This window comes from Pteropus vampyrus, unplaced genomic scaffold (genome assembly GCF_000151845.1).
Source record: "Pteropus vampyrus isolate Shadow unplaced genomic scaffold, Pvam_2.0 Scaffold23, whole genome shotgun sequence".
Taxonomy (NCBI): Eukaryota; Metazoa; Chordata; class Mammalia; order Chiroptera; family Pteropodidae; genus Pteropus; species Pteropus vampyrus.
This window is the reverse complement of record NW_011888804.1, coordinates 10,195,709-10,208,074: the sequence shown is the minus strand read 5'-3', so window position 1 is coordinate 10,208,074 and position 12,366 is coordinate 10,195,709. Positions and strand designations below refer to the sequence as shown.

Below are 12,366 nucleotides of genomic sequence, written 5' to 3'. Positions count from 1 at the left end.
GTGATTCCATTTTTAAAAATCAATCAGAGGCACAATATGCATAGGAAGGTGTGGAGGAGACCTCCAGGTGTGGACAGTAGTTTCTGGCAAAGGGATTATACGTAAATTTCAGTGCTGTTTTTTTTGGGTGGGATGGGGTGGGGTGGGGATTTCTTATTGACAAATTTCTAAAAAGTTTCTGTAACGACACAGGTATTGCCTTCAAAAATACAAAAATAAAAGGAAATGTGGGATGGCAGGGGCTGCCCCGTGCTGCATTGACCACATGGCTGACCCCTGCTGACACCCACTGCCCCTTGTTCCTCTGCCAGGGCCTTCACCACTGGGACCCCACCAGCCCCCCGCTACCACCACTCCGCCGTGGTCTACGGGAGCAGCATGTTCGTCTTTGGTGAGCTGCCGCTCATGCCCCTCTGCCAAATCTCAGACCCATGTGCTGTGCTTGGCCAGACTCTTTCTGTCCACCCCTTGGCCTGATCTTTTGGGGTTGGAATTGTCTGCCTCTGACTGGGCTGGAAAGTGGCTCCCCCTCCCCACCAGGGGCAGAGAATGGGGGTCCTGCTGATCTCTGTGCCACTCCTGCCACCTGAGTCCAGCACAGAGGCAGGTGCTCCTGAGGTTTTCAGAGAGAGTTCTGGAATGCTTTTTCAGTGGGACCAGATTCTGCCTCCACCTCCTTGAGTTTGAGGACTCTGAGATGCTGCCTTTGAGCGTGACGGTTTCTCATTCTTTACCTAGGGGGCTACACTGGGGACATTTATTCCAATTCTAACTTGAAGAATAAAAACGACCTCTTTGAATACAAGTTTGCAACTGGCCAGTGGACGGAGTGGAAAATCGAAGGACGGTGAGAGATTGCTGAAACCTTCATGGGTTATTGTGATGGCTCTCTGGCCCCGTACCATTACAGATAGAGAGCCTCAAAGAGGCCTGCGAGCTGGGAGTTGGTGCTAACTTCTAGCTGCGCCTGGTCGCCTTCTCCCAGCTCTTAGATTTCCTCTTTTCAGAAAGTAGGAGGGACCGCATATCCTGTGGTGGGCACTTCAATGGTCCTGCCTTGTGAGTTCCCCCTCTGATATTTCAGTGGCAGCTGAGAGAGGGCTCCGTGCCCTGTGGACATTTAAGTGTCTTTTCGGTGGCTTGGTGTCTCATAAGCTTAGCCCCCGCTGCTCTTGCTTATGCCTCAGCTGGAGTCCCAGGAGTCTCAGTGTCAGCAGATGAGGACACGGCAACCCCAGGGCCCATCGGGACTTGCAGGCTGTGGCCCTCGGACTGGCTTTCTGGGGCTACAAGGCTCGGATCTGTGCTGGGGCGGGAGGACCTCACTCTTCCCCAACTGCTTTTGCTCCAGGTTGCCGGTTGCTAGGTCAGCCCATGGTGCCACGGTGTACAGTGATAAGCTGTGGATCTTTGCTGGTTACGATGGCAATGCCAGGTAGGTGGTAGCCCAGTGTGTGCACCCTGCTTCTAAGCGGCCCAGTGTACTAAGGTGGAGTGGGCCTTTCTGGCATGGGAGGGCTCAGGCCAGGAGTTTCTCAGGAGGATGGGTGTGTGAACAGGTGATGGGGGAAGAGGAAGGTGGACGGGATAGGGGTGAAGGCCACTGAGTGAAGCTGCCACTTAACCCCCACAGTGGTCAGAAGGACTGACACCTCTGAGATCCCTTCTGGGGCATGTCTGTGCAGCTGTCAATGGTGTTTAAGTCTCCAGAGCAAGTAGCTAGATGTCAGGGGGTGGGGGAGGCGGCCCTTGAATTGCTGTGACCCTGAGGAGCTGAGTGAGCAGGTGAGTGGAAGCAGCATGGCTCAGAACCCCCGTCCTCGCCTTCGGAGGGTGATAGGGTTCTTGCTGACATCACAGGCATCTTCCTCCTTGTTGTGGCAAATTGGCTTTGCTGTATTTTTCTGTTTACAAAAATAGCATGTGCTTACTCCCCAAAACTTCAGCATTATAGAAACCCCAGACAGTGCAGTTTCTGTGAAGTTCTCTCCTAGCCCTGGGGATCAGCTGAGTGGCGGACCCTCTTCCCTGCCCTAGGTATTGGGAATGAGGCCCTTCTTCCCAGCTAGCTAGGTGGGGGCCTGCAACACCAAGGACTCAGTGCCATGCCCACCCCCCTAACTGAAGCACCTGCCTCATGTTACCCGAGTCTCCTGGCCAGTTTCCCACCTAATGCATTGTTCTTCCCTGGAGCCATCCCTCCTGGCCAGGCTCAGGCCCACTCTGACAATTGGCTCCATCCATGGGCATCCTGACCCCTCTGTCCTTATTAAGGTTGAATGACATGTGGACCATTGGTCTCCAGGACCGGGAGCTCACGTGCTGGGAGGAGGTGAGGAGCTAGGGTGCTGGGTTGGGATTCGGGGGGGTGGTGCAGGGAGGTGAGGGCCTTGGGAGGCTGGAGTGGGAGACCAGAGGGGCTTGGGGACTGAGGTGGGTTGGGGTAGAAGCTGCTCTGCTCCCCTTGCTAAAGCCGAGCCCTGTCCTTGGCCTTGCCCTCCCCGCTGACCTGCCCGGCCTTCACGACCAATTCTAGTGGCAGTTACCTAGCGACTTAAGGCTCTGTGGTTTGGATGGCATCCTGTCACAGGTGACCAATGCAGTTGGGGTATAACCCACCCTTTTCTGAATATAGTGAGGGCAGCATGCCACCCACCGGCCCGCTCGCTGCCATTTCCAGGCCAGCTGTCTGATAGCTCTACTGTCTTTCCCTAGGTGGTTTCTTTCCCCTGTAGTGAAGATTTTAGCCCCCATTTAGGAAGGTGTGCTGCAAAAAGTTAAGTTGTTCTGCAAAAAATAATCTATGAACTCTCATTCACAAAAGGAACTTTAGGAATAGAAACAGTCCCAGCGCAGCAGCATAAGCGCAGGTGTGTGTGCCGGGTCCTGTGAGGGCCCCGGGCTGAGCTGCCTCCCCCCACCCGCAGGTGGCCCAGAGCGGCGAGATCCCACCATCCTGCTGCAACTTCCCAGTGGCCGTGTGTCGGGACAAGATGTTTGTGTTCTCAGGGCAGAGTGGAGCCAAGATTACCAACAATCTCTTCCAGTTTGAATTCAAGGACAAGACGTGAGTGCCCTGGTGTTGGGGCCCTCAGCCGGTGCCCCACGCCTGCGTCTGGAGCCATCCTTGTGAGCTTCCACACATAGCAGGGCCTACAGCTATCCTTCCCAGAGCGGGGATATGCGGTGCCTTATACAGATTGGGCCAGATACCCCCTGAAGGCCCCTCAGGTGTGGCTACAGCTCAGCAAGATGGGGCCTGGGTGGCCTCCCTCTTTGTCCAGGTGAAGGATGCCCCCACCCTGTGAATGGCATGGTCAGTGCCACCAGTAACAGATGTGGCTGGCTCAGATCTCATAGGGTGGCAGAAGACCAGAGGGGTGTGTGGGCCCTCAGAGCTTCCAGCCTATGCTGTCCTTGACTGTTGGGCAGCCCTTGACCCCTGTGATGGGGACCGAGGCCTGGAGGTGGCATGGGCCAGGCATTGGCTCTGCGAGTGAGTGGAGGAGAGGGAACATGGAATTTCGGCTACAGGTCAGGGAGGCTCGGGGGGAACTTGGAGCTGCCCTGGAGGCCAGAGTGTTGGCTGAGAAGGAGGAAGACTAGGCATTTGGGCAGGGGAAACCTTGATGATGCCTGCCTAGCTCTCCTATCCTGGGTGGCCAGGCCTGAGAGGAGAACCATACTGCACACAGTCTCTCTGCTACATCCTGGTCTTGGCCCTCAGAGGAGCGGGCAGCGCAGACAGCTCAGAGCAGGCAGGAGCAGACCTGGAGAGGTGAGGGACATGGGGAGAGGTCAGGTATGCATGGATTTGGGGTGGGGTTGGGGCAGACATGCAGGCTCTGGCCAGATGGACAGGTGGCTGATCTGCAAGGGGGTGTTCAAGGAGGTGTCAGTATTGAGGGAAGACACAGGGCTTGAGGGGTGCCTAGGAGTATGGGGGCACCTGTGGATCAGGCTGAGGAAGGTACATCTAGAGGGCAGAAGGCTGCAGGATGAGGGGCCCAGGCCGGAGCTGGGGGCAGAGCTGCAGCTCGGAGTGAAGGGGTTGGGGTAGGAAGAAAACCAGGGAAAATGTGGCCCCCAGCAGCAGCTAGGATGGCTGTTGGGAGACCCTGGTGACCCTGTAGGGTGGAGCCAGTGTGGTGCCACTTTCCTCATAGGCCAGCCCCAGTCCAGCCCCCAGGCAGCCTCTGGCTCAGACTCATGCTTACCCCTTTTTTCCCCCACACAAAGAGGTGGGCAGAGCTGGTGCCAGAGTGAAATGGGGCAAGGGACACTGGGCACACACACTACAGGCCCTCCCTCAGCCTGGGCTGGTCTTCCGGGGGCCAGAGGGCACTTCCCAGCCTAGGCATGTGGTGGGGGCGGTCCTCAGAGCCCAGACGGAGGTCACAGGGGAGCAAGAGCCTCAGTGTGGCACTGGTTCCCTGTCATGTGTCCCAAGGTGGACTCGCATTCCCACTGAGCACCTGCTCCGGGGATCACCACCACCCCCGCAGCGGCGCTACGGGCACACCATGGTGGCCTTTGACCGCCACCTCTATGTGTTCGGGGGCGCGGCAGACAACACACTGCCCAATGAGTTGCACTGCTATGACGTGGACTTCCAGACCTGGGAGGTTGTCCAGCCCAGTTCAGACAGCGAGGTGAGCACAGCCAGCTGCTGGTGAGGGGACCCAGGGCCTGTGGTCTGGAGGGAGGGCTCCTGACCCACCTGTTCCCACCTCCTCCCCACCTCCTCACAGCCTTGGGGGACTCCTGGGGCTTCAGCCAGCCAGCAGGAGCCAGGCCAGGATGCCCTCAGCCCTGGTTGCCTGCCCCGGCCTGACCCTGGGCCCTCGGCCCCTCTCCCTGTTCTCCATCTTGTAGCCTACAGGCTCGTAACATTCTACTGTCCACCATGTCTGCACCTTGCTGAGGACATTCTTCTGGCTCCCCTGCTCAGCTGTGCTACACGCGCCCTCATCCTGTGGCTCTTCCCCCACAACAGCGCTTTAGGCAGCGACAGCACCTAAAGAGCACACCATGGTGGCCTTTGACCGCCACCTCTATGTGTTCGGGGGCGCGGCAGACAACACACTGCCCAATGAGTTGCACTGCTATGACGTGGCTCCTGTGGCTCTTCCCCCACAACAGCGCTTTAGGCAGCGACAGCAGGCAGACTCTGGTGCCTCTCTGGTGCCTCCCTGGCCCATGCATCCTCATGTCTCCTCACCAGGTTGGCGGGGCCGAGGTGCCAGAGCGGGCAGCTGCTTCTGAGGAGGCGACTGCCCTGGCTTCTGAGGAGCGAGGTAGCTTCAAGAAGTCCCGAGATGTGTTTGGCCTGGACTTCGGCACCACCACTGCCAAGCAGCCTTCCACGCCTGCCTCAGAGGTGAGGGCTGGCGCCCTAGTTACCACTCCCTGAAGCTGGGCCTTATCATCGGTCTCTCTCAAAAATGTGGAGACTGAGACTCAAAGGGATACTTGTCAGGGTCACACAGTAAGTGAGTTGAAGGCTGAGAGACCACATCCTCCTGCCAGACCATGTCAGTGCAGCACAAGAGACTGAGTTCCTGCACTGTCTGGTCCGTGGGTCATGGGCCTATCCTGCCTACTCACCTACATACCTGCCTTGTGCCTGTGGCTGTGCCTAGGACCTGCTCTGGCCCCTCCAAGTCCAGTGGTACCACATCCTTGTCCACAGCCTGGCCCACTCCAGGCCTCAGCCAGCCCTCTGAGGAGACTCCCCGCTCTGTCCCATCCTAATGACTTGTCCCCCTCTCTATCCAGCTGCCCAGTGGGAGGCTCTTCCATGCAGCTGCTGTGATCTCGGATGCCATGTACATCTTCGGGGGCACTGTGGACAACAACATCCGCAGTGGGGAGATGTACAGGTTCCAGGTGGGGCTCACGGGCCTGCAGAGCAGGTGGCTACCCCTTGGGCTGATTCTGCAGTGGGGCTAGCCAAGGCAGATGGGCCCTGATGATGGAAACTGAGACCCAGTCCGTGGGGGAAAGGCTTGTCCAAGGGTGTCCAGAGCTGGGGCTGCACCTGGTGGGGTGGCAGCCTTTCTGAGGAGTTTGGCAGTTGGGGTGGGGCCTCTAGGCTGAGGCAATCAGGAACCTCAGTACAGTGTGGGGGGCTCACAGCAAAGCCAAAGGAGGCCTGGGAGCTGCCTGGGTCAATGGAGGGAGCTGGGCTGAGCTGAGCTTGGCACTGGGACCTCAAGGGCACTCATGGCCTGGAGGGGGCAGAGCCAGAGCCGACAGTGGCAACACTGGGGTCTCCTCTTGCAGTTCTCCTGTTATCCCAAGTGCACGCTACATGAAGACTATGGGCGGCTGTGGGAGAGCCGCCAGTTCTGCGATGTGGAGTTTGTGCTAGGCGAGGTGGGTGCCCTCCCTGTGCCCAGCTCCGCCCACTGTGTGGACGCGTGGGGGCTTTGAGCCCAGAGGCACACTGGCTGTCTACTGGTACCTGGAGTCCCCAGGCTCCTGCCTTGTGTGGCTGGGTCTCTGTCCCCTGGGGTAGGGATATTTTGTCTTTCCACCAAGGCGTTGTTCTTGCTGCAGAAGGAAGAGTGCGTGCAGGGCCACGTGGCCATTGTCACAGCACGAAGCCGCTGGCTTCGCAGGAAGATCGTGCAGGCACGGGAGCGACTGGCCCAGGTGAAATGCTGCCCCACCTGGCCCCACCTGGGCAGCAGCATCTGTGGGGTGCCCTTGAACTCCCCTTTTTCTCCCCACAGAAACTGGAGGAGGAGGCAGCTCCGGCTTCTAGGGAGGCCCCTGGTGTGGCTGTAGGCGGGGCCCGACCACCCATGCTGCATGTCGCCATCCGAGAGGCGGAGGCCCGGCCCTTCGAGGTGCTCATGCAATTCCTCTACACCGACAAGATCAAATACCCGAGAAAAGGTCTGCCTGGGCTGGGGCGGAAGGGGAACAGGGTGGGGTGCGGGTAGCCCTCCTTGCAGGTGGGCAGCCCGAGGCTCAGAGGCCGCGATTCCCTGTGACTGCTTGTGTGTGGCTCGGTTGTAGTTGCTGCCTGTTGGCCCTGACCCACAGTTATCCATGGAGGGAGCCCTGGGCCCTGTCCTCCATTCCCTGCCCTTGGTCACTGAGGCTAAAGGAGCTCTTGGGCGCAGGCCATGTAGAGGATGTGCTGCTCATCATGGACGTGTACAAGTTGGCACTGAGCTTCCAGCTATGCCGCCTGGAGCAGCTGTGTCGGCAGTACATCGAGGCCTCCGTGGACCTGCAGAACGTGCTGGTCGTGTGTGAGAGCGCTGCCAGGCTACAACTGAGCCAGCTCAAGGTACGCTGTAGCCTACCCTGCCCACTGATGCAAGCCCCTTGTCTGGTCTGGTGCCCTGTTGGGGCTGAGGCCTGACCCCACCTCCCTGCCCGGCCTGTCTGTCCCAGGAGCACTGCCTGAACTTCGTGGTGAAGGAGTCCCACTTCAACCAGGTAATCATGATGAAGGAGTTCGAGCGCCTCTCGTCCCCACTGATCGTGGAGATCGTCCGTCGGAAGCAGCAGCCACCACCCCGTGCCCCCTCAGACCAGCCTATGGACATCGGTAGGGAGCTTGGTTCCTTCCTTACTAGTGTCCAGCCGGACTGGCATTCATGTTGGTGAAGACTTGGGAGCCATGGACACATCTGCCAGGCCCTCAGGCAGGGTGTGGGTGCAGGGGAGACCCCAGAGTGCTTCCCGGGCACAGGGACAGGGGCAGACAGGGAGGCAGTTTAGGGTTAGTAAAAGGAAGAATGCCTGACCCATGGGGCTTTCCATAGTGGGCCATGCGCCTGTGGGTAGGGAACCTCCTGAGCATGTTTCTGGAGGTGACAGGGCACCTCTCGTGCGGGTGCCTGCCCTGACTGACATCCGGTCTGAGGGCTTCAGAGGTGAGCAGTGTTCTCACTTTGGTCGCAGTGAGTAGTTACTGAGCTTCTCTTCTAGGCACACCCACATCTGGAGCCCAGTGAGGGTGAGCACAGCCTGCACACCTCAGGTGCTCCCAGTGCCTCCTTGTCCCCACCTAGCCTAGGAAGGGATGTCATAGGCTCTTTCATCCTTGATTCTCCTTGAGGCCTGTACTGCCCCTGACCACTGGCTCCAGGTGACACACAGCAGGCAAACAGGGTGTGCCAAGCCCAGAGGAGGTCTAAGTGGGCTGAGAAGATAAGACTGGGGGATGGGTAGGCCTGAGGGTCATGTTTGGGGCCGAGGGGAGAAGAGGACAGGGCCTGGTAGTACCTCAAAGGCCACAATGAGGCCTCTGGCCCGGGGGAGGTTCATTCAGGGTGGAAAATGGGTGGATGTGCAGGAGGCAGTGCCCTGAGGCCTGAGTCAGAAGCTGCCCTCCATCTCAGAGTCTCTTGGAGGTAGGGGCACCTATTCAGGGTCCCTCCATGCCCCCTACCCCCAGGCACATCTCTGATCCAGGACATGAAGGCGTACCTAGAGGGGGCTGGCGCGGAGTTCTGTGACATCACGCTGCTGCTGGATGGGCATCCTCGGCCAGCCCACAAGGCCATCCTGGCTGCCCGCTCCAGGTGAGTGGGGTACGGCTGCAGGGCTGGGCGGGGCTCAGGCACTGGCTGTATCTGTTGAGAGCCAGGCCTCTGCTTCCCCTGTCTGTAGCTACTTTGAGGCCATGTTCCGGTCCTTTATGCCCGAGGATGGGCAGGTAAACATCTCCATTGGGGAGATGGTACCCAGCAGGCAAGCCTTCGAATCTATGCTGCGCTACATCTACTACGGCGAGGTCAACATGCCACCCGAAGATTCGCTGCATCCTTTCCCCTGAGGGTGCTCCCGGGTCATCACTGGGGGCCCCATCGCCCACCTTGGGCAGCTTTGGGACCCAACTGGCCAGTAGTCTTGACTGGGCAATTTCTGGAGGCCTTTCTGGTGCTGCCTGGTGTTCTCCCAGAGTTCTCTGAAGCAGTTGGTCAGCTACATGGAGGGGTTTGCAGCCAGGAAGGACGGGTGGGTTCTTGACTCTCACACCTGCTTGGAATAAGGGGTCGGTCATCGCTGTGTGACGGGCAAACAGATGGACATGGAGTGATTCCTGGTCATGGCACTTCAGTTGGGATCTGAACATAGGGTGCAAGGATGCCCTTCAGGGCTCTGGGAGGCTGTGGATGGTTCTGCAAATGTGCATGTGGGTTTTTTCTTGGAGAGAGGATTCTGTGGTATTCTTTGGATCTCGAGGAGGGAGGCCTTTGACCCCTAAGTGGTTTGGAGCCCGTGTAGAGATCAAGTCAGTGACCTGCCTGGATTGGAGTGGTTTCCCTGGTTCTGAGCAGCTGCAGTCTCTGCCCCCAGCAGGTGGGGGCTCTGGATGTACCCTCCTCAGGGAGCAGGGCGGTGGGTGGGAGAATGGCTCCTTTGGCAGCAGCTCCTTAACCAGCCTGCTGTAGCTACCTGTTCGCGGCCCCCTACTACTATGGCTTTTACAACAACCGGCTGCAGGCCTACTGCAAGCAGAACCTGGAGATGAACGTGACGGTGCAGAACGTGCTGCAGGTAGTGCGCCTGGTGCCCGCTGGCCTCCCTTCACTCAAGCGGGTGGGTGAGAGGGTGAGACAATACCTTAAGGAACCTGCCTTTTCAGATCCTGGAGGCAGCTGACAAGACACAGGCGTTGGACATGAAGCGACACTGCCTGCACATCATCGTGCACCAGTTTACCAAGGTCAGGGCTCTCCTGGCCCAGCATTCGTTGCCCACTCCTCATATTCAGGACCCACTCTCCCTTGGCATCAGCCTTGGTCAGTTGGGGTGGGGGAGGTATCTGGAATCTGGCTGTCTTCTGTAGCTGTGGGCCCTGGGGATAACCAAGCAGAGCTACCCACCCACTGGCCATGCCTTGCCCCGTGTTTGGAGCCTACCAGGCTCTCATGTGAATCCAGTTCCATCTGTTCTGGCCTTTGGTCACCTCCTGCAGGTCTCCAAGCTACCCACGCTGCGATCACTGAGCCAGCAGCTGCTGCTTGACATCATAGACTCCCTGGCCTCTCACATCTCCGACAAGCAGTGTGCAGAGTTGGGCGCCGACATCTGAAGGCCAGGCAGTGCCAGCCCATGCGTGAAGAATGACCATGCCTGCCCTGCCCCCCCGTAAAGACTCTGCTGCCTACCCTCAGGCCTGTGACGGAGTGGTCAGACCTGCTGGCTGAGGGGCAGGGTGCTGAGCCTCAGAAGGAGCTGAGGGGATGTCAGAAGTACATCGAGGCCTCCATGGCCCTGCAGAACATGCTGGTCGTGGGGAGCTCCAAATGCTCCATTTTACGGTTAAAGACACAGCCCACAGAAAGTGGACGGTGAAGCAGAACCCCTGGCTAGCACTCTCTTCTGGGGTGGAGGGGTGGTGGAAATCTAGAGTTCAATGAAGAGGACCCAGCAGGAGGCAGAGGTCCTGGCTAGCGCCCCAGTGGTGGGGAAAGCCCACCAGGGAACAGGCTTTGGGCCCCCCGCCCGGCAGAGACCCAGCGTGGCTTGTGGATCTGGCCACTGTGACATGTTGCAAAGGATTCTCCAATGTGGGGGCCACACAGTATTCACTCACCCTTGTGAAGATCCATGTAAGGGACCCCTCCTGTCACCTGGAGCTTGCAGTGGACAATAGTGATGGGCAAATGGAGTCTGACTCAATATGAATTTTGGTGCCCTTCAAGATGAATTTTTGGGTGTGAAGGGCTCTGAGGTTAGCTCCCAGCTCACAGGGTCAATCACTTTGGACTACGCCTGGATTCCAGAGGGGCTGCAGGATCACATGTGCCTGTATGAATCTTGGGGCGCTGGGCTGTGCCAAGGAGAAGGCAGCAAAGATGTCTCCCAGGTCCCTGTCTGTCCCTATTTATTGTCATAGACATGTCTCTATTAAAGCTATTGCAGTGGTAGCTACTACACACAGCCAGCTGAGCTGGCATGATTCCCCACTAGTGAGCTCTGGCCTCAGCCCTTGGCCCTTCCAAAGCTGTGGACTGGCCATTTGGCTTAATTGCTTGGGATTGGCCGGTCTTGCCTGGTTCTCTATCTATGTCAGCAACTCCCTGCCCCTGCTTGGGGTGGTCCAGACATGTGGGGAGAGCAGATGTGGCAGGTTGACTCCTCCTCCCCTCCTGTGGTGCCAACCTCCCCAAACAACCACTGGAGCTGCCTTTTTCCTATGCTGCACTGTAAGCTCCTGCCTGGCTGGGAAGTGGGGATGAGCTACTGTGTTCTCCCCGTCCCCTGTGTGAGTCCATCCCAATGTGGAACACACCAATTTGCCTCCTTTCTGGGAACAAGGATCTTTCTGCCCCAGCTGCCAGGAAACCATTTTAGGGGAAATAATTTCTTCCCTGCCTTGAAGCTCGCTTTGTGCCCCTACACAAATGTGGCACTTGCTACTCAGCCATTGCCGAAGAGGCAAGGGGCAGGCCGATGGGGAGCCTTCGTGGCAGGTAGGCACTTTTAGGCAAAGGGAGCCTATCCGTAAGGCTGCCCACTAGGGAAGAAATGGCCTGGGGCAAAACAAGCCGGGAGCCTTAGGGAATTATTTGCAAACTGTGGTCTATAGCAGACCAGTGGGGACCCTTGTAATTGGCTGCTAGACTGTCTTTTCTAGACATGATATGAACAAATGAAGCTATATGCCAAGGCTCTAAAAAGCAAATTTCAAGACCATTGGGGAGTTTGCAGGACTAGAATTCAACTCTTGGGGTTGTGGCCAAGGCCCAGCAGGGAGTCACTTGTGTGGTTAAAACTGCCCCATGCACTGAGCTGTTTGCTATGATCACAGATGCAGGGAGGCCTTCCAGATCCCAGCTGAGTTGAAGAAAAATGGGGTTGGAAGTTGAGGTCAGTACTGCTGCCTGTGTGCTTCCCTCACCTCTCTCCAGACCTCCAAGGCCTAGAAATGTCATTGGTTGGGCCCTCACTACTTGCCAAGTATAGCAGCCACAGGTGGTCAAAAACTGTCACCCCTGTCTACTTGCAGATGAGGCACTGGTGAGTAGGGGGGCTGGCCTGCAGGCTAAAACTCAGTCTGGGTAGACTGGGCCTTGGATAGTAGTATGCTGTGTCCTTACAAAAGAACTGAGTCTGGCCTGGGTTTTAGGAGTATTTTCAAAGGGACCAGATTGCTTAAGTCAAGTCAATTTAAGGTGGCAAGGAAAGGGTGTCTAGTGCTGCCCTTGGCCTCAACTCACAGCATCTAGTCTGTCAGAGAACCTTGTTGGGCACAGACCTATACTGGGAGGGGCGGGCAAGACCTGGCCTCTCTGCTTTCCACAGCTGAGAGCTTGGACCCCAGGGTCTGAGCCCTCTGGGTGTTCTAGCCACTGTATGCGGAAACAAGCCTGGTACTGAACCAGATACAGG

General features: G+C 57.8%; 1 protein-coding gene across 3 annotated transcripts in view; it reads left to right on the top strand.

Moving 5' to 3' along the window:
• Positions 1–10,910, top strand: part of LZTR1 (leucine zipper like transcription regulator 1) — a 17,684-nt gene extending 6,774 nt beyond the window's left edge. Inside the window, exons 1-18 of one of the 3 annotated variants that reach the window (XM_023528290.1) lie at positions 192–391; positions 739–847; positions 1,352–1,435; positions 2,275–2,332; positions 2,928–3,067; positions 4,451–4,652; positions 5,225–5,380; positions 5,779–5,889; positions 6,286–6,378; positions 6,562–6,657; positions 6,738–6,903; positions 7,134–7,303; positions 7,411–7,567; positions 8,420–8,546; positions 8,635–8,784; positions 9,420–9,525; positions 9,614–9,770; positions 9,947–10,910. In XM_023528290.1, coding sequence (XP_023384058.1) covers positions 379–391; positions 739–847; positions 1,352–1,435; positions 2,275–2,332; positions 2,928–3,067; positions 4,451–4,652; positions 5,225–5,380; positions 5,779–5,889; positions 6,286–6,378; positions 6,562–6,657; positions 6,738–6,903; positions 7,134–7,303; positions 7,411–7,567; positions 8,420–8,546; positions 8,635–8,784; positions 9,420–9,525; positions 9,614–9,770; positions 9,947–9,996 — 2,145 coding nt within the window. In that variant the 5' untranslated portion in view covers positions 192–378 and the 3' untranslated portion in view covers positions 9,997–10,910. Of the gene's footprint in view, positions 1–191; positions 392–738; positions 848–1,351; positions 1,436–2,274; positions 2,333–2,927; positions 3,068–4,450; positions 4,653–5,224; positions 5,381–5,778; positions 5,890–6,285; positions 6,379–6,561; positions 6,658–6,737; positions 6,904–7,133; positions 7,304–7,410; positions 7,568–8,419; positions 8,547–8,634; positions 8,785–9,419; positions 9,526–9,613; positions 9,771–9,946 lie in introns of those variants that run through there. The other 2 variants (XM_011355931.2, XM_011355932.2) reach the window with 2 other exon arrangements.
• Positions 10,911–12,366: the final 1,456 nt, after the last annotated feature.